General features: G+C 48.5%; 1 protein-coding gene across 1 annotated transcript in view; it reads right to left on the bottom strand.

Moving 5' to 3' along the window:
- Positions 1-529: 529 nt before the first annotated feature.
- LOC306807062 (hydrocephalus-inducing protein-like) overlaps positions 530-23,839 on the bottom strand; it is a gene marked incomplete at its 3' end in the record, with an annotated part of 43,561 nt that continues 20,251 nt past the window's right edge. The window contains exons 13-27 of the mRNA XM_079316315.1: positions 22,703-22,770; positions 19,712-19,944; positions 18,815-18,915; positions 17,684-17,819; positions 17,071-17,235; positions 15,502-15,654; positions 12,847-13,085; positions 11,601-11,721; positions 8,455-8,747; positions 6,401-6,566; positions 5,820-5,918; positions 4,925-5,134; positions 3,950-4,078; positions 1,138-1,315; positions 530-633 (exon numbers count right to left, since the gene is read on the bottom strand). Of these exons, the coding sequence (XP_079172441.1) occupies positions 530-633; positions 1,138-1,315; positions 3,950-4,078; positions 4,925-5,134; positions 5,820-5,918; positions 6,401-6,566; positions 8,455-8,747; positions 11,601-11,721; positions 12,847-13,085; positions 15,502-15,654; positions 17,071-17,235; positions 17,684-17,819; positions 18,815-18,915; positions 19,712-19,944; positions 22,703-22,770 (2,395 nt within the window). The remainder of the gene's footprint in view (positions 634-1,137; positions 1,316-3,949; positions 4,079-4,924; positions 5,135-5,819; positions 5,919-6,400; positions 6,567-8,454; positions 8,748-11,600; positions 11,722-12,846; positions 13,086-15,501; positions 15,655-17,070; positions 17,236-17,683; positions 17,820-18,814; positions 18,916-19,711; positions 19,945-22,702; positions 22,771-23,839) is intronic.

Here is a 23,839-nt window from a genome sequence, read left to right as displayed (position 1 = left end):
AGCAGACAACCAGGAACTTTCCAGAGCTCCTGATACTTGCCTGCCCCAGCCATACCAAGGCACCTTGACAAAAGCTGTCTTGAAAGGGACAGGACCAAGCTGGTGCTCTTGGAGATGAGCACACCAGCACAGTCCCAGGGCACAATCAAGCAGCTGCTGCTCATATCTGTAAATCGAGCAGGGCTTGGATGGGACCAACAAACTCCCCAGCAATGACCTGCATCTCCTTCAAAACACCACCAATTTCATCCCTTGAGCATTGGCCTTCAGGAACTCTCCCTGGGAAGCTGGAAGCTGGTGCAACCCCAGAGGAGAGCATGCCCAGAGTGGAAGCCCTAGGGGCAATGCTGAGGTGACACGTGGTTGTAAGAGGGCACGGAGGTCCCAGGAGCCATCAGGGCAACAGGATGCTGCTGTGGGCTGCAAGGGGCTCAGGTGCCATGGAGAGGGTGGCCATGTGCCAAAAAGGCTGCAGGTGCTCTTACTGCAATGTCAGAGCCAAGCCCTTGGGAGTTCTGGTTCTGAGTCTTCAAGGCCCGAGTCTTTGGGGTCTGAGTCTTCTCTGAACAGCTAATTTTCTCTTCTGACTGTATTGTTGCAGGGGTTCTATGAGCTTCTCATATTTTTCATTTCCTGAGGGAAGAAAACATCCACAAAGAGAAGTGTGAGCAAAAGTGCCAATCCCATTTAAGCTGGGAAATCCCCACCTCCCACCACTGGTTTACTTCCAGAAAGAAATCCCTCAAGCCATCTATGGAAAGTGGATGTCGCTGCTCCTCTCTGAGCCTCATTTTTTTCTCCCCCCCATCACATTTGTCCCTCTACAATGTCACACAAATCCAACCCCGCCAGAAGTCCTGCCAGCCTCTCTTACAGCTTACCAAAACCCTTCAGTCTAGCCATCATCCTTCAGGACCCTGCCAGATGTGCTGGCAAGCTCTGCAGGACAGTTCCTGGGACAAAGCCCACGTGGGATCCTCTGCTCAAGACTCATGAAGCAACCAGAAAGCTTGAGTTGGTGTGGGAGTCCTGCAACCCTCCAGGCTTGGTGGAGGTGGGCATGAGCTACCCCATGTGCATATGGTGTGGAACAAAACCAGAGGGGGCCCTTCCTAGGGGCAGACAGGCAGTGCCCACCTTTGATGTTCCAGGGCAGGTTCACAGTGATCATGGGAAAGGAAGCTTCTCCTTTCAGGCAGATATTTTCTAGCTCCAGGTCACCCATTTTAAGCTGGAAAGTCCTGCTGAAGGGTCCTGGTACTATTGGCATGTAAGAGAATTTCAGCACTTCCTTCTCACCAGGTGCAATGGAGCCCTGCAGGGATGGAAAAAGAGGGAGGGAATGCATCAGAGTGTTTGATGGGGGATGGCTCAGGGGACAGACAGCCTGAGAAGACAGGTTCTCTGTCCACCCCACCTTTGTGATAAATATATTACAGTCTCAGCATTGGCAATTATTAAAGCAAATATTACATGTTTTATAATGTTGACTTTTGTAAAAGAAGTTTTGCTAAAGTTTAGAGTTCTTTTAACACGAATGTTATGTTGTGTTGTGATACCAGTGTTGGTGAAGAGTTGATTAATATCAACATTTAACCAATGGAGCAATGGAAACCTGTTGAATGTACCAAAAAGTGGCAAATGACCGGAACTAGGACAACTGCACGTGCTCCAAAAAGGTGGGATGGAGGAGGAGCTACATTAAAATATTTCCATACATATAAACATTTGTAAATATGTATGAGGCTGATGCAATACCCAGAGTATATAAGGGGTGTTGATGTGTTGACTGGTGTGCCTCTGGCTGCAGTTAAGCACCCAAGCCAAGCACCCAGTGCTGTTACTTTTGCTTTACTAACTTTGTCCCCTGCTGTCTCTTACTAAATTTTCTTTAAATTTTAAACTGAGGAGGGGCTTTGCTTCTCACCCCTTTTACATTCCCTGTGCCCAAAAGGTTGAGCCTCTGACCCTGGGGTGCAGTGTGTTTTCCCAAAGGCCCATAAGGCTGCGGCCCCAGCACAGCCTGATGTGAGCACAGCTCTGCTGCTAATGGGGTTTGCCCTCTGCCAGCAAGAGCCTGCCTCAACAAAAAAAGCCTCTTTTGCTGCCACTGAGGAAGAGAAGTCCCTGCACTCAGCAGGGCCAGCAGCTCCTCTCATCCCTTGTAGGACACAGGCATGAAGAAATGGAAAGCAAATCAGCTTTCCTCTTCCACTGCAAGGAGGAACAAAGGCAGGAGTGCTGCTTTGGCTCAAAGACAACCAGGCAGGACTGAGAAGCTTGGACAGTGGTGGTATAGTGCTATGTTTTCTCTTTGCTCTTCCAGCCCTGCTGCTCCCTGGCCCCCTCACTGCCCCACAAAGCCACGGCACAGCATCAAAGCTGGAGGAGGCAGGGAGCAGCAAGCCCAGTAAGGGAGATGTAAGTGGTGCTTAGTGCTGGCAGCAGGGAGGCAGGGCCAAGGACTGTGTCCTGTGTTTTCACACACAGCCTGGTTAAAGTGACCTTCAGAAAGGCCCCAGTGCCAGCACAGCCTGGGATCTCAAGCCATCGGGGTCCCCAGAGTGACTGTGACGAGCCAATTAAATTTTAATCTATGCTTCAACATATGTTAAAAATCCACTTTCTGACACGAGGTGAAAAGCTGGGACCCTTAACACACTCCACGTGTAAAGGAGGATGTGAGCAGAAAATGCAGGCGGGCTGCCTCTCTGGGGGCTGCAAGCGACCTCCCCTTTGAAGGCAGGCAGACCCCAAAGCCTGGGAAAATTTTACCTGTCTGACCCCCAGTATTCCTAAAAGGGCTGAGTTATGGGAGGAATCTTAGCATATAAAAGCAGTCAACACTGCCAGTTTTCCCCCTGCCATTTTTGGTTTTTTTGTTGGGCTAGGAGCATCTGGAGGGTCTGCTCCCTGCAGAGCCACTTTCCTGTCTATCTACCCTGCTGTTGCTGCTTCCTGCTTTCTCTCTCTGCTCTTTTCTATCCCCTTTTGGCTGGGACCACACCTTTTTTATGAAGAAACAGTTTTCAGATACAATACTTGCTTTGTTTGCACTTTACTTGCATCTGAGAAATCTAGCATATAGAATTCTCCTATATTCCTCTTAGAGGACAGTAAATGTGAAAGGCAACCAGCCTGCTACTGGGACTGTAACACTTCAGGCCAGCAGAGGCAGAAGCAGGCAAGGAGAAACACCCCTCTAAGATTATGGTGACAAGTGCCTGCCTCGCATAGGCCTTTGCAGGCACATGTTAATATCTTGAATTCTCCTGGTTTGTACAGTTGTTCTACCCCTGTGCTGCCCCTATTCACTTTGTATGTACTCTTTCAGGAATGTTCTTCCCTTCCTTGATGCCCACTGGCTATGTTTCACTGCATTGCTCCACCCCTGTTATCCTATTGGTTTCCCTGGTTGGCTCCCCTCCTCTGCACCACTTTTCCCTGTCTCTATTGGCCCTGCACCCTCAGACCCACCTCTCTTGTCCCATAGTTAACCCTCTGCCCTCAGCCTAGTTTTGTCTTTGTCCTTGAAACCCAATAAACCTTTCCTTGCATTTCCATACAAGACCTGTCCTTTGTCTTTTTCATCAGCCAGATTTTGTTTCTATCAAGTGTGCTCCGGGCTCTGAAAGCACACGTCGTTCTCAGAGGAACCCACTGAAGTGCACCACTTCAAATGACCAACACACTTGTGCCTGCCACTGGTGTCTGCCCTGTGACAGCAGAGCCACCCACCAGCCAAGGCCATGGGGGAGTCTATCAGGAGAGCACTTGTTTCTCTGCCCCCAGCAGAAACAGCAGAAATTATATACAGTCCTCTCTCTCCAATGGCTGGGTTTGGGGTTTTCCCCTCTGACATTTTCCCCACTTCCCCCCCTTCTTTTTTCCCTTTAACACTCTTGGGCCATCTGACACAGGGCTGGGGTCAGGCACTTGTGCTACTTACAGCAGTGGGGTTGACCAGAAAAACTCCAGGCAGTTGTTGATCTGCAATGCTAAGGTTTAGCACCCAGTCAAATGTAATCTTCCCAATGTTTGCCAGGGTGACTGTGCTGTGATGAATTTCATTAAACATCTGAAGAAAAGGCATAAGAGCAGGAAGTTACAGACCCAGGCCTGCTGCTGGGAATCTCCTTCCTCTCTCCTGGGGTTGAAAACAGACACACCATGGGAGCAGGGACCAGGGAGGAGATACAGGCACTTGAGAACCTAAGGAACCCCCGGGCACAGGGCACCTGCACAGAACCAGAGAGCTCTGGCAGCACACAGAGCTGTGGGAACAACCATGTGAGGGCCAGTAATAAATTAACCAGGGGACACAGACCCTCTGCACTCAGAGGGGTCACCAACAACCAAGAGAAACAGAGACAGCACTGAGGCATCCCAAAAGAAAAGGCACATGCATGCAAGTATTGGCAAGCAACATACATGCAACAAGGGAGCCACACAGGGCAACACAGAGAGGGCCAACAGCTGGAAATATCTGTGGGCTTTCAACTGAAAAAGAGTGAAGTGAGGACTATTCCAACTACAGTAACTGGAAGCCCAACTTCTTCACTTGATTATTGTGTGGATTAAGCAAGAGCTTTAGACAAGAGCATCTCCTTGAGGTCAGGCTTTAGGAGTAGACCAGCAAAGGGATGTTTCAGGGACATGCTCCTCAGAGCATCCCCACTGGGACCCTGCCTGCCCCAGGAGGCAGTGTTAGGTACCCTGAAAAAGAGGCATTCCCAGGATTTTGGGGAGGGCTGGAGATGGCCATGGGTTGGAGATGCCAGATGTGTCCCTTAAAGGTTGTACTTCCAAGCCCCAGAGCCAGCAAAGGGGCTGGGAAGGGAAGGAAGCCCTGGCCTGAGGTGGGCAGGAACCCTCTGGCCGCAGCTCCAAGGCAGGGAGCTGTGCCAGGGCACCTGAGTGGTACCTGAAAGCCACAGTTGATCTCCTGCTGGCTCAGGGAGTAGCTGACACATGAGGCCTCCCCAGTCAGCTCCACCTCATAGGTGGGGCCTCCCTCCACGTGGCACAGCGCCGTGGCACTGGCCATGGTGTCGGAGGGGCCAGAGAAGGTGAAGGAGACTCGCTGTCTCTCTCCCGGCTGCAGCTCACCCAACTGTGGCAGGATACTGAAAGCCTGGGGACAGGAGAGATTGAGGTGTTGAGTGTGGAAATGGATGCAGAAGAGCATCTTGGAGAAACTGCAGCTGGAGGGGCCTATTCCTCAAACACAGCCAGAATCATCCTAATCTCATCCTGTATCCATGCCACTGACCAGTAGAGGCACCATGAGGAAAATCTCCCATACTCACAGATCAATGCATTAATTAATACAGTACATTCAAGTGAACTGGGATGTCTTCTAGCAAGAGAAATTCTCTCTGATGCCCAACTTGCCTTTAAAAAGCATTTCTTACTGATCTTAGAAAAGGAGGAGACTCAGAGTGAGAGCTCTTGGAGTTCAGGGAAGGACTCCAGCCCAGCTCATCTGACTCCTGAGGCTTTTCCCCTCACTCTGTGATTTATGTGCTGTGTTCTCAAGGTGCTACAGCAAAAGCTCCTGCAAAAATTTCCTATGGACCACCTGTTGAGGCCCAGGGGGAGCAATGCCCTCCATAGGTGCTGCACAGAGTCCCTGGGCAGCCCTACAGCATGTCCTGCACAGCCTCTCCAACAACCAGTTTCGTCAGCAGCACTTTGTGATGGCTCTGGAGGGATGTGAGGGCCCTCTGTGGGCAATGCTGAGGGCCACCAATGGGACTGAGAGCTACAGCCCTGCTTGCCACACTGAAAATGTGGAAGTGAGACAGATTCCCTCTTACCTTCTCCACTTCAAGGGAAGTGCACGGTACGTCCGTGGATAACCTGAATCCCCCCAAGCCTAGTGGGATGTAATACTTTTCAGAAGTAGATTGCAGCACCTGAAAAAGAAGCCATTCTCTATGCTAGGAAGAAGAGACAGCCACTTTGCAAAGTCTCAGTTTACACGACAGTTTCAGGGCCACTGCTGCAATACCAGCTCTCAGGTGAAAGCAGAGACCTGAAAAGATGGCCTGGCTGGGTTGGGAAGAGGGTACGTGGAGATCAGGACTCATCACAGCTTGCTCTGGAAAGGAAGCTGAGGGTCTTATCATCATGATGCAGATAAAAGCCTAATCTTATATTGTGAAGAAATCATGGCAAAAAATTCCCACATTGCACACAAGTCTGTAGAATTTCAGCAGTCTTCTCCAAAGAAAACTCTTGTATTTCTCCCTCCCACACATCCCACATCCACTACTGGCACTTCTGCCCAGTCCACTCTCAGGGCACAGGACAGCAAAAAGGGAGGTCAGCACAAGTATAACTTGTTGGTGGTAAGCTGGGGAGACAACACAAGCAGTAAGTGTACAAGAAAATCTACCTCTGCTCCTAAAGACTGGGCAGAATCCCACGATTCTCTCAGGGCTGTGCCTGGATCCTCCCCATTTCTAATCTTGAAGCGTCTCCTTTGGAATGCTGAGCCATCCGAACTAGTTCTCCTCTTCTCTGGTGGTTGGGGTTTGAACTTAATTGGGTAACGCTCATATCTGGAAAATAGCATAACTATGAACAGGGACCTGCTGTGGGAGGAAGGGGGACACCTGCACAAGCAGCTCCTGGTCAGCATGCAGCCCCTGGATGGGTGCTGGTGCGCTGAACTGGGAAACGGTTTGATCCAGCCCTTCCCAATCCAGGCTGGAGCAGGTCTGTTCTAGAGGCAGCCCAGGGATGACACTGAGGTAGCAGTGGTGGAGGCAGCTGCAACTGCTTGCATTGAGGAACTGCAGAGGACAGGGATTGACACCTTGTGGGGATGCAAAAAGCACAGTGGGAGAGGAAAAGACAGAGAAGGCAAGCAAAAATGTGATACCTGAGGCACCAAGGGGCAGACCCAGCCAGTGCTGAACCAGCACAGCCCCCCCAGTGCCCAACGCCAGGAACTCTGCAGCTCTAACAGTATTTATCAGGCATGCTTCCCTGACAGTGTTGGGGGTTGGCTGACATTTTCCAACACCCCCAGGTGACTCAGGTCACATTCCCCATCTTAAATTGAAGCAGCTTCTCAGGGTAACTCTGCTTGTGTTTCTAATGTCATGTGAGGGACACAGTTGAGACATGCCTGCCTGTCACCCTGCTGAGCTGCAAGTGCTCCCCACACAGTCAAACACAACCTGCATGCTCCATTCCCAGACAGGCATTCAGTGCCTGTAATGACCTGCTCCCCAAAGAATCACTGTCTTCAGCTTGGTATCTTGTTACTGAAGGCTGGGTTTCATTTCTGGATGAGGAGCTCTCTCATCATAACCCCCAAGGGATCCCTAATCATCTAATCTACTGTCTTTAGTTTTAATGAATAGTTTGAGACAACTTCTCAGGATGATGGTGCCCAGACAATGACATTTTTCACTTCAAGTAGAAACTCTCTGGGAGGCAGGGATAGGAGATGATGTGATGAACAAGTCCTGCTGTCAAGCAGTACAGAACCCATAAATGACATGTTGCAATGGGGAGAAGTCAAAATGAGTAACAGGTGTCACAAAAAAATAGAGTGAAGAATCCAAGGTGACCACTGAAAGCTAACCCCTGTGAAAGAAACCATCCTGGTACTAAAGGAATTGTCTCAGAAAAGAAGGAAAGGGAAGGTAACAAGATGTTCACAGCTCAACCCAGGCACTAGATAGGTCTTTCTCTGGTGTTGGGACTTTCTGGGTATCCTCCAGCACAGTGCAAGGGAGGAAGGCAAGGAGCAGAGAGGAGCTCCTGCAGAGAGGACCCATCCCAAAGCAGAGGGGCCAAAAGGGCCTCCAGCAGCACAGTGGAAGCTGGGACTAGGTGTTGTTGGATACTGCGGGGAACTAGGACAAAAGCAGTCTTGAAGCCTTGGGTTTCTCAGGCTGCTCAAGGACAGGAAATTATAACAATGATTAAACACCTGCAAAAGGCGTAATGTTTTGCAGAAAGCATGTTTTCAAAGAGGTGTTGCCTTCTTGGACCAATGAGCCTTTTCTATTTTGTATTGCACCAACTACCCTATAGATAAGTGTAGTGTTTCTCTAAATAAAGCTCTTCTTTTGCTTCACCATTATATGAAAAACATGTTGCATTATCCTTTTCACCACCCCTATAGCCAAAATGCAACAACTAGGAGCCCTTTATCAAGGTGAATGTTGCCTCAGGCCACAGAGGTCTGAGAAAACAGATTTCACCCCAGCTTTCCTTCTCAGAGGAAACTGCTATGGGTTTCCCCTGGGAAGCACAGAACTAGTGGAAACCCAATTCCATGAGCATCCAGCTTGACCATGGCTGGTCGGTGTTATTTGAACAAGGAAAAGTCAGAAAGTCTGTCAGATCTTAGGCAAACAGCTTTGTTCTTTACAAAATACAAACAGGACACCAGGAAGAAAAGCTTCAGGGAGAGGACAAAGGTGCACATACCTCAGCCTTTTCACCTGGCTGTCCGGATGGAATGACCAGTGGTACTGGACAGGCAGGGGACTGCAGTTGGTCATCTCCAGAGAATGCACTTCTTCAGTGCCAGCCAGGATGCAGCCAAATTCCAGGCTGCAGGGCTGGATTTGGAGATTGGGGAAGTGGACTTCTCCCCGAAGGGAGATACACTCCATATAAGGATGCCCATTGGCCATGTTTATCTTCAGCACCTTCTTTTCTTTCCAGCTATTAAAACCCAGTTCATAAGTTGGGTCAAATGCCACGTAGAGATGGCAGGTCTGCCCCACATCCAGTGTCACAGGCTGCAAGGACATGAACAGTAATTAATTACCTGTGGGCTGACATCCCAAGGTCTGACAGTATGAAACAGTAAATGACTGAACTGTGACCCCAGCATGGGCTTCTCAGTTCATCGTTAATTTCTTTACAGCAAGGGTGTGACTGCAGGCACCACAGTCTAGTCCAGGATTCCCTCAGGCCTGTGTTTCTGTGCTCAGCAGCAATACAAGGGGGTGGCTGCTGGAGAGCTGGGATGCTTTCTAGAAGACACCTTTACTGCATGGCTGGCCCAGACATAGTTGCTTTCTCCCTGCTCCTTGTGCCTTAAAGCTAGGATGGATCTTCTCAATTCAGGTAAGATTTTGATTCCTTCAGCAGCTCTGCTGATGCAGCTCAGGCCAGCCCACTGCTGATGCTACAGAATAAACTTCTTGACTCAAGGACCTCTCAACAGAGAGGCACCACCACATCCCTCCTATTCAGACCCCACTGGAGGAGTCCAGGGCTGCTCACCTGGCCATCTGGGAGAGGCTGCTGGTTCACATTGCAGACCAGAAATGGCTGCTCCACATCCAGCATGAGGTCGAGTGGCAGGGAGCAGGTGTTTTTTAAAGACAAAGGCTTGTACTGCAGAGCTAGGACATCACTGGGTTTCTATGGAAACAGGAAACAAGAAAAACAGTCTCAACTAACCACAGACCTCCTTCTTCTGCTGCTGTATCTCACATTCTTCAGCCCCAGAAGTCCATACAACTCTATTTACCCTTTCTATTTTTTTCTACCCTTCCAGGAGATTTTTCATTATAACAGATGCTTTTCATGTTTAGGAACCACAGCATCCTCTGGGGGACAGGGAAACACTCCCACATACAGATGAGGGAAGAGGCCCCTGAGAGAAGGTGCCTGCTTGAACAAGATCTAAAGCAGAAAGTGAATCCTGACCATTTGTCTCTCTGTTGGGCTGAACATCACTAGGTGGTGTTCACTCACATACAAACATTTTTTGTAACCTCATTGGCTCTAGCAGCCTCATAAAAGCAGCTCATCTGCAACATGTGTCCTGCAGGTGTGTTCCTACTACAGGAACACGGTGCCTGGTCTCAAAGCTATGATCACCCTTGGCTCCTCCTTCCTCTCCTGTGCATTGTGCTGGGCTTCCTGCATGGTTTAGTGAAACCAGAGAGTTTGGGAAACTCGTTCTGGATGTACTGATAGCAGGCAGGTGCTCTGCCATAGTATGCATTAAATCAATTTGTGTGTGGCATTGAGCAGAACCCAGGCAGCATCAGGAAGAGCTGAAAAGCTTCTAGTTACACCTGAACTGCCTGTTCCAGGGATTCTGTACCTCAGTGGAAGCCTGGGAACCAAAGGAGAGGCCTGAAACTACAAAAAACAAATCACGAAACATCTTCTCTTTTTCAGACAACTTGCAGGAGAGGGAAAGATGATGCTGGAGTTGGAATCCAGAGGGCAATTGCACTGCCTCAGTGTTATCATCACTGCAGCTGCAGGTGTCTGGGGGTCCTTTGAAGCAGGTGAGGCTTAGGGAAATGCACAGAGCTATACCATATAGCTATATCATAAAGCATCCATGCCAACAGCAGAGAAGGCAAAGAGACACAGGAGATGATGGGTTTTTCCTTGTCAGCCTGAAGAATTCACAGGAATCTCCATTTTTCCCAGCTGCCTGACAGCATCAGTGTACAGACATCATCATGCCTTGGAGGATCCTCAAAAACCTCCCTTTACAGTGAGCAGAGAAACTGGCATTTCTCTGGAAATGTCCACAATCCCCCTTGGCAGTGCAGCTGTAACTGCAGTTTTACTTTGGGGAAGGTAAATACCAGCCTCATCTCTATAAGCATCTTCACTCACTTCACAAATTGCCTCAAGAAGGGTAAAGAGTGGCTTTAACACAAGCACACACCCCCCTCAGCCATGCTGTTAAATGCCAGGATGCAATCAGAGACTTACCTTCTCCACCCGGAAAGAGAAATGTCTGGCTGATATTTCTATTGAAGGATCAATAAACTTGCAGGTAATGGTTGTTTCTATTATATTCTCTATCCTATTGGTTGTCCCGATGACAGCTTCACACATCACATAATTCTGCACCTCCTGCATGCGAGAGTCACTTGTCACCAGTGGGTGGTGGCAAGGCATCCAGCAAATGCCTTGTATTGGCTCAGCACCTGCCTCCCACCACAGGCCCTATTTATTGTTGCCTCAGAGTTACAGTCACTGCCCCCTTTTCTTCCTGTGGTGCTTACTGATTCTGTACTCAACTCTCTGTGACACTGCACCCCAATAACCACAAAAGGCACTTGTGAGAAACTCCCTCCCTTCATGTGTTTTGTGTTTTACTCCATGCTTGCCCCAGAAAAACCACTTGTTTAATTCGCTTTTTTTCTGGGCTCCTAGTCTAAGTGTAACTTATTTCTCTGCCCTTCTTTGCTGATTAAGCATGCAACACTCTTTGCCTCGAAAGAGCAATATTTCCTTCTGCCCCTACTTTGGGATCAGCACTGGGTTTTGGCAGCTGTGGAATCACAGTAAAGCCTTATCTGGTGTGATGGTGGCAGCAAGGAAAGCAACGGGTGCTGCCACAGAAACATGTGACCTTAAAGCAGTTTCTTGAAGGCCCCTGCTCATTTCCCCAGGCAAATGCCAAGGGAGTGTGGAACAAGCCCAGGGAGGGGATCTGATGCTTCCCCAGGCTCAGCCCTTGGCGGGGACCTCACCTGCAGGATGCGGGAGAAGCCTTGCAGCACCAGGTCCGCAGACTCGCCTGGCCGCAGCTCCATCCACGGCGGCTCCAGCCCAAACACGGGTCTGCTACGTCTGAGGCTAACGAGGTCTGAGACACTCTGACCCTCCTCCTCAGGTGGGCTCTGACATCCCACACTCCAGAAGAGCCGATGGAAATGGTGGCCCCTGTTTGTTACTTTGAACCGATGAATACACGGAAGGAACCTGGAACAGAGGCCAGGATGGAAAATAATATGGGAGTAGCTATTTCCCTGGTCATCAAATTGCTCCCAGTGAGCAATCTGAGGTGTTAATAGCTCGGAGACTGTCTTCATTGCCAGCTCTTAATGTGGATCAGAAACAGTGTCTGATAAGCTGCCCTTCTGATGGCATTATTGCAAAGAGAAATAAGTTTATAATGGTAATGCGGCATTTTCCAGGCCAGGCTGACAAGACCTGGTGTTTTCTTCCAAAATGTTTGTTACTGTATTTTGTATTAATCTGCACCCAAAACTGAATCTTTGAGAATCTTGAGATCCTGCACTTGGGGACCTTGTGTCTGGGGGTATGATTGCAGGCATTTTCAAAAGCTGACTCGGAAGCTTCTGGATGATCCCAGCAATCTGGTAAAAATTGTCTGCCTGCTCCAGGACAGGAAACCAGGGGAGCAGGGCCTCTCCAGTTCGTAGCAGTATTGGTTGTGCCCTGGTAGCCATTTTGCAATTAGAAACTGTTTTGAAGTCAACTTTGCAAACACTGCTGGCAGCCAAAAACCAAACAAGGTCCTGGGCAGAGCAGGGCAGCAGCAGAGCCCATGAACAGCATGAGGAAGTGGCGGCAGCGGTGCTGCAGTCCCCACACAAACCAGCAAGTTCCCATCTGCTCTGGAACTGCTCCGTGGGCTCCTGCCTTCCTGCTGGGGGTTGTCACCCTCCTGTCTCTTTGTTCCTGGGGCCCCTGCTTGCCTGGGAGGCACCATTTCAGAAGGGAAGGGTGTGATGCCATCTTCCCTTGGTGCCTCAGGCACACGGAGGGAATGTCTCATCCAGACACCATTTCGGGAACCTTTTGTTCTGGGGGAGCCTGTGAGAGCTTTACTTGATCAAGTCAGGACATAAATGTACTAGAACTAAAGACAATTCAATGGCCATTTAGCAACTGGTTTCTCTTTCAGTGGCTTTTGTGGGTATCTAGCAACTCTCAACTGGCCATCACGTTTCTAAAGGAATCTCTGCCTTCAGGGAAGGAGTCAGGGCTTTGAACACTGAAGATCTTTTCTGAAGAACTACAGAAAAATTGTTCCTTGTTGAGACAGGAGGAGAAGTGGGTGGGAGTGAAGAGATCTCCTACCTGAATTGGTATCCCAAGTTGAGCTCTGGCACGAATGGCTTGTTCATGGCAATTGTAGTGCCAGTGCCCACAGCCACCAACTCGAAGGTAGTCAAAAGGCTGTTCCCAGTGAACAGCTGGATAGTGTCAGCAAAAAGCCCAGTGTCATCCAGGGTTGCTGTGATAGTCACAGGAACCTCACCCAGAGCAGGGATCACTCCTTCTCTGGGTTCAATAACATAGCACTGGGGTTTGCGAACCTGTAAGACAAGCATAATATGCATTTAGGAAGGGAACAATGGTCTCTGGTCTCTTGTAGGATATAAGAAAAGGAAAGACTAAAAAAAGGAGGATAAAAATCATAAAGGCTTAATTTCCCTAAATTTAAGCTACAGTATCAGGCAACAGCAGAGTTTGTACAATCTGTATTTTCCTCTCCTTTAACAGACTCATCTAATTATCCCGGTCTTGCCCAACCCAAGGGATGCTTATTCTCAGAAGAGTGTTCCTGAGGATAAGAGAGTGTTCCTGTTCCAGTCTTTCTCTGGAATATGTGCCAAGGAAAGCTGCTTTCTCTCTCCTGGCTTCTCACAAAGGCTCAAGGCTAAGAGAAAGCCACGACTGCTCAAATCCCACTCCAGAAACAACACAGCTGGACAGTACTGTTCAGAGCCTGAAGAGTATCTCTGCAAAACCAGTTGAGCAAAACCCCAGCACCAAACAGTTCTTTCTCAAGGGGTCATCAGAGCTTCTCAACATCCCCTAAAGGACTGAAGCCCTCACTTCCCACTGATCATCAGCTGTACAGAGGTGCCCCAGTGCTGTCTGCTTTGGAAAAGTCACCTTTAAATGGTTATAGTAGAGCAGGAAAGCAGAAGCAGAAAGAAAACTGGATGACATGTGCTGTGTGGGCATGGCCCACTCTTCCCAAGAACTCTCATCATCTGGATTCTCATGGACTGCATGGACTGGGCAAGAAGAGAGCTGCAAGTGTCCCGGGGAGGGAGGAAAGGCATTGCACCAGCTCAGCTGCACAGACACAGCTCTGCAGGTCCGGCCCTGGTACGAGCATGTGAAACCCATCCTTTATATGCCAGGCCCACCCAGCCAAGCCGCACTGCTCCCTGAAGAGGCTGAAAGCAGAATTTCATTATGCTTTCATTTCATTATTATTTCATTTCATGGAGTTAGACACAGCTGCCCTGGAAAAATCCCTCACTTTAAGGTTACATTTATCCCCAACAGCTGGAAAATCAGCAAGAGGAAAGTTCACACCCCTCCTTCTTGGCCCGGACACTTTGGCTGGACTCTCCCACACGGCCCGATGCGTTACCCACGGACTCAAACAAGTCCATAGTATCAGGTTTTATCCAGTTCCACTAGTTCAACACATTCTTCCAGGGGAGCAGCCCCAGCTCCTTCTGCCCTTTGCAGCCTCCACATATTAAGCAGCTTTTCACTGCAGCTGGTCCCCAAAGATGCTCTTCAATGGCACATGTTGTGGTGTGTTTTTTCTTTAATGGTTTGCTCCTGCTCCTCCCTATGTTGTTGGTTCCTACCCAGTTGCCAATCTTCCCTAAGACCCACCCTGTGTGATAGAATGTTCTCTGTCCCTCCTCCTCCTGCATTGTACCTGCCTCTTGTTGTGGAATGCTCTTTGCCCTCCCCCTTGCCAAGCTATCAATCCCTCCTTTTGCCAACCCCCTGCTTGGAAATCCCCTTCACAAATCCCCTAATCTTCCAAGCCCCCTTAGTTTGTTTAAATTGCTCCCTCCCTCTTTGTTTCCTCACTGGTTAAAGTATTGTAAACCCCACCTTGTGCTCCTCCCCAATCTTCCCCCTCTTGGTTGAGAGTTTGTACCCTCCCCTAGAACCTCCCCTGTATAAAAGTCACTGCACACCCAGTGTCTTTGTCTTTCATTCCTGGGCTGTCCTTGCAATAAAGTCCTTTAGGTTGCACATGACCCTCTCTTGTCTTTGCCTCTGTCCTCAGTGCTTCAATGATCTGTGTGCTGTAGAGAGCAAGCCCTGCTCTACTGCTGCCCAGAGCAGTGTTGGTCAGGGAGCAGCCACTCTCAGCGTGGAATCAGGAGCTTGCTGGGGAGCTCCAGCACTGGGTCAGGCAGAGATAATAGGCTGTGGGGGTGCATAACCCTCACACATGTCTTTGTGTGCACAGCCCAAGTGGCTGGACCCACAGGAAGTGTGAAAATTGCCTCCCCATGAGCTGTCTGAGGGCGGACCTCGCACCCTGCATTCTACTGTTAACAGTAGTTTGGCACAAAGCAAATGCATAGATGGAAGCCATAGGGAAATGTAGGGAAACCATAGGGAAATCCATGCTCTCCAGGGAGCAAAGGACCACAGGTCTATCTTGATCTCAGAACTCCAAAAATGTGACACACACAGCTAAAGACCCTCCATAAAATTAAGGAAGAGCTTGTCAGCACAATCCAGACTAATTTCTGCTCAAACATCTCTGCACCTGATTTTACTGAGGAGTGCCCCAGCTAAAACCATTCCAGAGCCAGATTCCTCTTGCCTTGCTCAGATGGAATATTGGAGTATCTTGCCTCCTCTCACACAGGGCGATATGGAAATCTTGCATATAAAAACCAAACAATAGCTGCTACTGAGCAGTCAATTTCCCTGGGAAACATCCCCACAGACACTTACTATCTCTATTCTGAATTCTGTAGAGACAAGACCTCCGTTGATGAGAGTAAAAATTTGTGAATTAGGCTGTAGCACTGGGATCATGCCAAACTCTATCAGCTTTGGCCTTGGGTAGATGTCTGCCAGCCGTCCAGTGCTCCGTAATTCTTGTCTCTGTTCCAGGAAGCAAGCAAGAAAGGTTTTTTTTAAAAAACAAAACAAGCCACAACAGGGAAATCTAAAAAAGCTTAAACAACTTGTCCTAGGTTACAATGTAAAGATACGCCCAAAGGGATGTATTCTATCACCATCTGCTGAAACCAGGTAGGGCAGTGATTCTGATCTCTGTAGGAGATATCCTCTGCTAATGGGCCAACTGTTAAAGACCAGATGGGGCAATGTTCTTTATCTTTCCCACAACCCACCCTTCTTCCAGTAACATATCTTCTGTTAATGGACCATTGAGTTCCATTTTCATGACTGATAAAATTACATCATCCCACTGGAAGATGCTCCACCCAGGGTGAGGAGCTAAGCCTTTCCTACCTAGATAAAAACTGAGATTTGGAACGCCAAAGCTGCCCTTACCCATTGTTTTCCAGATGACAAGAGCTACCAGGATCACTACTTCGAGAAGACCACTTCATTCAGACTGCTATCACCACACTAACTAGTGGGGTGTCAGGTTGTATTCTGACTCTGACAGTGGTTTTTCTTTTGTACTATTGCATGTATTTTATTTTTCTCTTTCTTTTCCTATTAAATTATACTTCTGACTTGGAGTCACTGGTTTTGATTTCAAAACCATTACACAGCTCAACACCACTCAAGTTATTTCTTTAGGGATAGCTGCCACTCTCCAGCTGAAATGCTGGGCTTTTGGGAAAAAAATATGTATTCACCTCCAAATTCAAAAGGATTAAGGTAAGAGAAACTTTCAAACTACAAATTATTAGGCCAAAGGTAAAAGCTTTGCAAGAAATTTCTAGTTAAGACCAGGCAGACAGTTAACTAGTTATACTGGTGGGAAGAAACCCTCCTCTTTAAGGTAAGCAGCCTGACAGTTGAAAGCAACTGTTTTGTCAAACTGCAAGCTCACTGGCAAAGCCTGCACTGCCTGTCCTTCCTGTTGACTGATTTACAGGCAGTGCCACAGTGGCCCAGGTTCAGATGTTTGGTGCCATCCACGGAATTTGGCATCATCATTTCCATATGTTTTAATCTAAGTTTAAATCCTTGCAACTACTCTTCAAATGCCAACTTTCTTTTCTGTTACAGAAAGCTCAAGGTTCCCAGAAGTCTTCTGACATTGTCCTTTGTGCTCAGAGAGATGATATTTTAAAACAGATGTTTCCAAAGTTAATAGATTTTAAAGATCAATTAACTAAAATTATCCTCCACTCCAGCTTAAATGAACTACATTCTGTGTCAGACACTGAGATTATCACCTGTAAGGCATGAGCTGCTTATGTCTCCAATCCCTTCTGTTCTACACAGCAGCTTGTGCCTGTTTTCCCCAGAAGGATTCCTGTACACTTTGCACCCTGCCAGGATGAGTTGCACAAAGGCACACATCTCCCTTGCACTCACCCGTGGGTTTCTCTCATCCCCAAACACGCCGACAAGAACATTGGTGCGATGCTCGCCCAATCTTTGGACTTCAATTACAACTGGAATCTCTGCAACACTGTGAGGCTGGACAATTCCACAGGGTTTGGGGCTGTGGTAGAACACAGGAGTGTCCTCCTTGCATTTCTAGAAGGGACAGAATCAAATGCAATTTCAGATGGACCTCTGAAGAAACTTGAAACTTCTTAATATCCACCATAACAGCATGTTACACACTTTTTAAAAAATCCCCAGGACAAAGGTAAAAGGCACAAACAAGATGCAAGAATTATAGGCTTAGCATTCTCAGGGTGTCCTGCAAGGGGACTGCCAGCATAGGCATTGGTGTCTGTGGATGCAGCAGCTTTTCACAACCCTCCAAGATCTCCCACAAGAAAACACCCTGAAGACTAGAACTTAAGACTGTTTCCTCAGGAGGTTACACTGCATCCTAAAGTTTACAATCAGGTAGGATCCTGTTCTTGGCAGATCTTAAAGACTGAATAGAAACCAGCAAGGTCTTATCCAAACCCTTTTTCCCGCTAATAATCTCCTCAATAATATTTGTGAGGAGGGGGTGGGTGCGATGCCAAACCTGGGAAATAAGCCCGTAGCAGCCAGGAAGGTCGGTGTTGTTCACAACCAGGAACTTCCTCTCGTATGGCACGTTCAGGCGGCACTCATCGTACAGCAGGACATGGGGGTACACTTGCAGCTCAGGAAGGAGACATCTGGGCAGAGATGACCCCAAGGGAATCAGAGATACTGAGAGAATGGAGAACGCTTACCCTCGAAGATTGTTAAAATGGAGCACAAGACATTTGTTACTGTCAAACAGATGTTTAACAGCCCTACAGTGATAAATTGCCTTCAAAGTTTTCCCACTCAAACACGTCTTGTCAAGGAGAGGCAAACCCTGAGAGGCAGCACCCAGAGGCTGCCACGTGCCCCAGGCAGAGCACTTTGTCCCATAGCTGCCTCAGCCCCCCCTCCTTTACCCAAGAAGGCTTGCAAGGATTTCTGTAACAGTCTCAGTGATCCACTAGCTCTGGGGGAACCTTCCCAACAAGGGTAAGTGCTCACTAAGGCTCAGGGAACACACAACTCCAGTGTCTCAGTAAAAATTACTGCCTTCTCTCCCTTGGCACACTTGCCCTGCCTGAGAACTCAGCTGTTTGCCCCAGCCTTGGAGGGCATGAGACACCACCTGCCCTACAGAGTGGGTGATCACCCCCTCCCACTTCCTACAGCTCCCTTGGTCCTTCACTCTACAGGTCCATGCATTGCCTGTCCCCAGCTGCACTCGCTTGACAAAACTGCAGCCAGGCACTGACTGGATTGCTCTGCCCAGGAGTGGGAACAGCACCAAGGAACTGCATCCCTCTTGTCATTAAACTGGCATTACAGCAGCATAGCAGGATGGAATTCTGCAGCAAGAACAACTTTTGGGTTAAGTCTGAGAACATTAAAGCTCAAAATGGAAGCTGAGGGAAAGAGAAAAACCAGAGCTGACCTGTCACATTAAGGGCTGTTTTCCCCTGGTAAGAGCTTGCCCTCATCACTCTCGCTATGAGCCACTTCCCTACTGTCACGTGCCCACAGTAACAGAACCAGAGCCTGACTCTCAGCAGGCTGCTTAGTGTGTCCCAAACCAATGCAGGGTGGTTGCAACCAGCAAACTCTAGTCAAGGCAGTTTGCTGGGGAAGGCCAGGGAAGTGCTGGTACCTGGCTGTGATGGTCAGTGATGCCACTCCATTGCCAATACCCTCCAGGTCCACCAGCAGTCTCCGGTAGAATTCCATCACGGTTTTGGGACACAGGGTCACCTGGTGGAAGAGGAGAGTAGTAAATTCTTCCTTACAAAAGCTCATTACCCACATGTGATATCTTCCAGTTCTTGTTTCATGGTAAGGAAAGGGAGGATTTTGCCTTAATTCTTCTGCTGGTCCATGTATAGAGCACAGTCTTTCGGAGTAACAAAAGCCTTCTGGCAATACCAGATTTGTCAAACAGCCTTTGCTATCAGGACATAGCTCAACTAAATTAAAACATTAGACTAAAGCTCTACACACCACTGTATTCAGATTCAAGGGCCAATTTTTCATCTTACTACAATGACATAAATGCAGAGGAAATCTGCTGACTTGCACAGAATGAGCTTTACAGCAGGAAGCTGAGGGCAAAGTGTGGCCCAGCAGCTTCTGGGCAATTCATAGCTGCAGAGTTTTTTGTCTCCACTGGAAATCCCTGCAGTGAACACAAATCATATTGCTCCCCAGGAGAAGAGAAATGAGACCAAGAAGAAAAGCAAACTGCTTTATACAATGACATCTCTCTAAGAGCCACCCTCTGTCCTCATCCTTCCTCTGCCATTTGCAATTAAAGAAATCATTCTCAAAAACACAAGAATGGCTTCAGTACTTGACCATCTGGTATGTGATCTTGGTGTGTGATTTTGGAAACAAAGCAGTGCTCCTTGAGGAATACCCCGAGTAACCCAACTAACAGGGGCCTCAGGCCAGTGCAGATCTCACTGACACGATGCTCAAAGCTGACAGCAGAGCTAAAGCCCTCCCACAATGCAGTGAAGCTTCAGCCCTGGTGGCTGGACTCTTCCCTTACCTCAATATCCTGGTATCCGTGGGGAAGGATGGTCCCTTGGCTGGGATTCATTGTAAACTCCCTTGGCTCCACATCAAAATGAATTCCATCCCTCCAGGATGGGTCATTAGGCTTGAGAATTTGATCAAAGCTAGTAACAGCAGGCTGTGTGCCATCGTCAGACATGCGGAGCTTGAACGTCAGGGCCACTGGGGAGGGGTTAGTGAGGCGACAGGTCTTGGTGTAGGGAAAGCCTAGGAAAAGGACACAAGTACCCATTCAGGCACCAGTAATGTCACAGCTCCTGGTGTGAATATCCTGCTAGGATAAAAGTGTGATTGGAGTTCAGCTCTTTATTTTGTGAACTACAGCTCACCAAGAAGCTGCATGTGAAATTCATCGTCACTTAGTTCTCTTTGACACCGATTCCAGACTGCAGCCTTGAAAATGCCCACTCTTAGCCCTGCTGAGCATTGGAAGCTTTTCTCTTTCTGATGAGAGCAGTTCCCTCACCTGCCTCAAACCAGCACCAGTTATTTCTCACTGATGAGTGTGCACCCACACCACCTGGAGCATTTACTCTGAAAATTCAAGGTGGAAAATTCCCTGTTAAGTCTGCCAACACTCGCACCATTTTCGAGATATATAAACAGTGAGTCGTCATTGAGAGAAGCTACAGCAAGAGAAAGCAAGGGTGGAATCAGAAACTAGAATGTGATGCAAAGCACCCTAATGCATTTTCTCTCTGCAGGATCCTTAAGACATCTCTTGGTTTGGGCCAAACAGACTGACCATGTGACAGCTCAGAGCCCACTCAACTAAAGGCAAACCCGAGCCTTGCTTCAAGATTAGCAATTAGCAACCATGTCCCACCTCACCCAACCAACTGGAACATCACACCCATGCTGCTCACTGTGATTGCTGCCTGCAAGGGTTTACGCCACTTTAGCTCTGGGATTTGCTTTCCATACTGGAAAGTCAGAGGTACAACCACACATGGTGTAGTGTGAAGGCCCAGAAGCTTGCCAGGGAGATAGCAATCTCTGTGCCCTGGAAGGAAAGATGAGGAGTCGCCTAAAGGGCATTTAAGTCAGGGTGACAAAAAGGGTTTCTCCCCATAATTCTTTGTTCCTCTATGTTAATGTACCCCAGTTATGTCATCCCAAATGCTCTCCCCAGTTCTGGAAAATTCTCCTTTCCCTGTTTACCCAATGGCCAAATTTGCCACAGTGTTCCACCCGTTTCCTTGTTGGTTGTTGTCCTTTGCCCCACCTTTGTACCGCCCCTGTGCTCTCAGCCCATTGGACCCTCATGTTCGACTCTGCCCCCTCTTGCCTTGTACTTAAGCCTCGACTCTCCTTTGTTCTGGCTCTTCTGCTCCTGGACCCTTTCAGTGTGTGGTTACAATAAACCTCCTTCAGAACTCCATACAGAAGATCCCTCTCACCTTTTCTCCGTCATCTCCTTTCTGCCAGTTGTGGCTGTGTGTACTCAGTGCATGTTTGTGTGTCTGCCTGACCTTCTACTAAAGGCACTTTTCAGGAAGATAGGGGCACTTTACCATCTAGCACACACTGCTACAGGGAGGATGTCCTGCAGAGCATGGACACCAGCCACGACCTGCTCTGCAGTGGACATCTGGCTTGGCTGGCCAGCTCTGTGGGGAGGAAACTTCTCCCCGGGCCTGCTCACCAAAAGTCATTTGAAGACAGATGGAGGGAAAAACAACTGCAGGTACAGCCCAGAGCTTGTCTGTGCCCATCGACAGTGATTACTGCCAACTCCAGCAGTAACTCCAGCAGGGAGGCAAGAGAGACACAAGAAGGACAAACACGGATGTCAAAACCTCAAATGAGAGTGAGGTCACCACATGCAGACAACAATCAACAGTTCAAAAGAAGCAAAGATACAACAGCTGCCTTCACCTGAAGAGACCTTAGGAATTAAATTGGATTAAGAAGGATGAATCTCCTATTGCATAGCAGTATTTATACCTGTTGCTTTGTTTGTTTTGTTTATTTAAAAGGCATCTTAACAAGTTCCTCAGTGGTGATGCAAGGTGAGGAAGAAGCAGCTCAGGAAAGGCAATTAGTTTTCTTTCAAAGTTCATGAACTTCATTGCTATGGGTTTAGGCTCTCTAGTGAATTTTCCCCTTGATCTGGGAAGGGGGATAGCTGTTGGGGGGGTTCTGGCTGTGGGGGTGGGCTTTTCTGTTCAGGGTTTTTTGGGAGTTATGGCATGATGCCATGGGCGGTTGTGAAGTTGGACCTAAGGTTTTGCAGGGAGTGGACCTTTCCTTCCTTCCGCTCGGCTGCGTGGTGCTGTGGGAGAGAGGTTGTGTGCCTGGCCCTGGCACTTCACTGGGCTGCAGCTCAGCACCATGACTGAACATGCCTGCCTTCCCCACTTCTGCCTGCTGCTGTTTGGCACTGCTGAGATCCCCTGCTGCCCATGACTTTGCAGATGGAGTGATTTCCCTTCCTTCTTTCCTTCCTCCCTTCCCTCCCTGCCGGTGCCAGCTGGGAGGGGATCACTTCCAGAGTGCACAGCTCCTCCTGCCTGTGATCATAATTACACTAAAGGGGAAAAACAGTACTTGGCAGGTTGGAAACTTCTGTTATTGTCTTGTTGTTTATGCTGTCCTGATATATTCTAGTAAAGAACTGTTGTTCCTTTTCCTGTATTTTTGCCTGAAACACCTGTAATTTCGAAGTTACAATAATTTGGAGCTGGGGGGTCATCCTTCCATCCCAGCAAGATTCTCATCTTTCTTGGCAGACATCTGTCTTTTAAACCATTACAGAGACACCAGAAAATACTGCCTTTCTATTCCTTGGTACTATTTGATCTCACAATGGCAAAGTGCTACCTGAGGCACCAGCAGCCCTGGAGCTCACACCCTGAAGAGGCTGCTGTGGCAGAACATGAGTGATGGATGCTTTCATGTTCAAATGATCCATTTTGGAATTTTCAGATCTCTCATGCTGTGTCCAAGCCCAGGGAACACTCACCAAAGGCAATGTCACCGTAGTCAAGGTCCTCCACGTCAAAGTGTACATTTGGTCTAGTGACAAACCCCCTGTAATGACGAGGACAGAGGAGGAAATGGTTTGGTTAAAGGAAATTCCAAAGCGTCCACCTGCTGTGGCTTGGGGATATAAAACCTGGTCAGGGGCACTGTGAGTTTCAAATCAACACGCCACCATGTGCTCAGCACAGTGTCCATGTGGACAGGAGGCAGCCCAGTGGCAAGCAGCCAGCAGCCACTGATGGGGCTTTGGGCCCAGGGCAGTCAGGAAAAGGCCCCGAGTTGCTGGTGATCCCATGAAGGACCCTGGACACACATCCAGACATGGCTCCATGCCTCAGTTTCCTCATCTGCAATGTGATGGACATAAAGGTGTTCCCACAAACTTCTGTAACCAGCCTTTCCAGCCACAGGTTCCCTGCTTTGCTACTGCTTAGCTGTAACTGGTGTTCCCATGGAGGAGCTTTCTCAGGAGATTTTGACCCACACAATCATTACAGAGAGAGTTTTGAGACATGAAGCCAAGGGAGCCTCAAACATTCTCTGAAAACAGTAGCAATAGTTTTACACAGTCAAGAGATGAATTCTAAAGAAAAGTATGGAGGCTCCAGAGTCCAGCACTGGGGCTGTACCATTTCAGCTCTGGAGTGACATGAGCAGGCAAGGATAAACACCCCTCTAAGGTTACAGTGAGAAGTTCCTCCCTCCCTCCCTTTGCAGGCACAGGTTAGTATCTTAAGGCCTATTGGCTTGTACAGTTCTTCCATCCCTGTTCAGCTCCTGTTCACCTTATTTGTGTTCCTCCTAGAATGTTCTCCCTTCTCCTGATCTCTATTGGTCCTGATTTGCTGCATTGCTCCACCCCTGTTATCCTATTGGTTTCCCTGGTTGGCTCCCCTCCTCTGCACTATTTTTCCCTGTCCCTATTGGCCCTGCACCCTCAGACCCGCATCTCCTATTAAACCTAATTTAACCTAGTGCCATCGACCCTGTGTTGTCTTTGTTCCTGAACTCCCTCTGAGACCCAAGAGAGCTCCTCTCAGATTTCCATACAAAGACCCGGCCTTTGCCTGTTTTGTCAGCCAGATTTTGTTTTTAGCAAGTGTGCTCTGGGCTCTGA

This window comes from Erithacus rubecula (genome assembly GCF_903797595.1).
Source record: "Erithacus rubecula genome assembly, chromosome: 12".
NCBI lineage: Eukaryota > Metazoa > Chordata > Aves > Passeriformes > Muscicapidae > Erithacus > Erithacus rubecula.
This window is presented reverse-complemented; position numbering and strand designations above follow the sequence as displayed.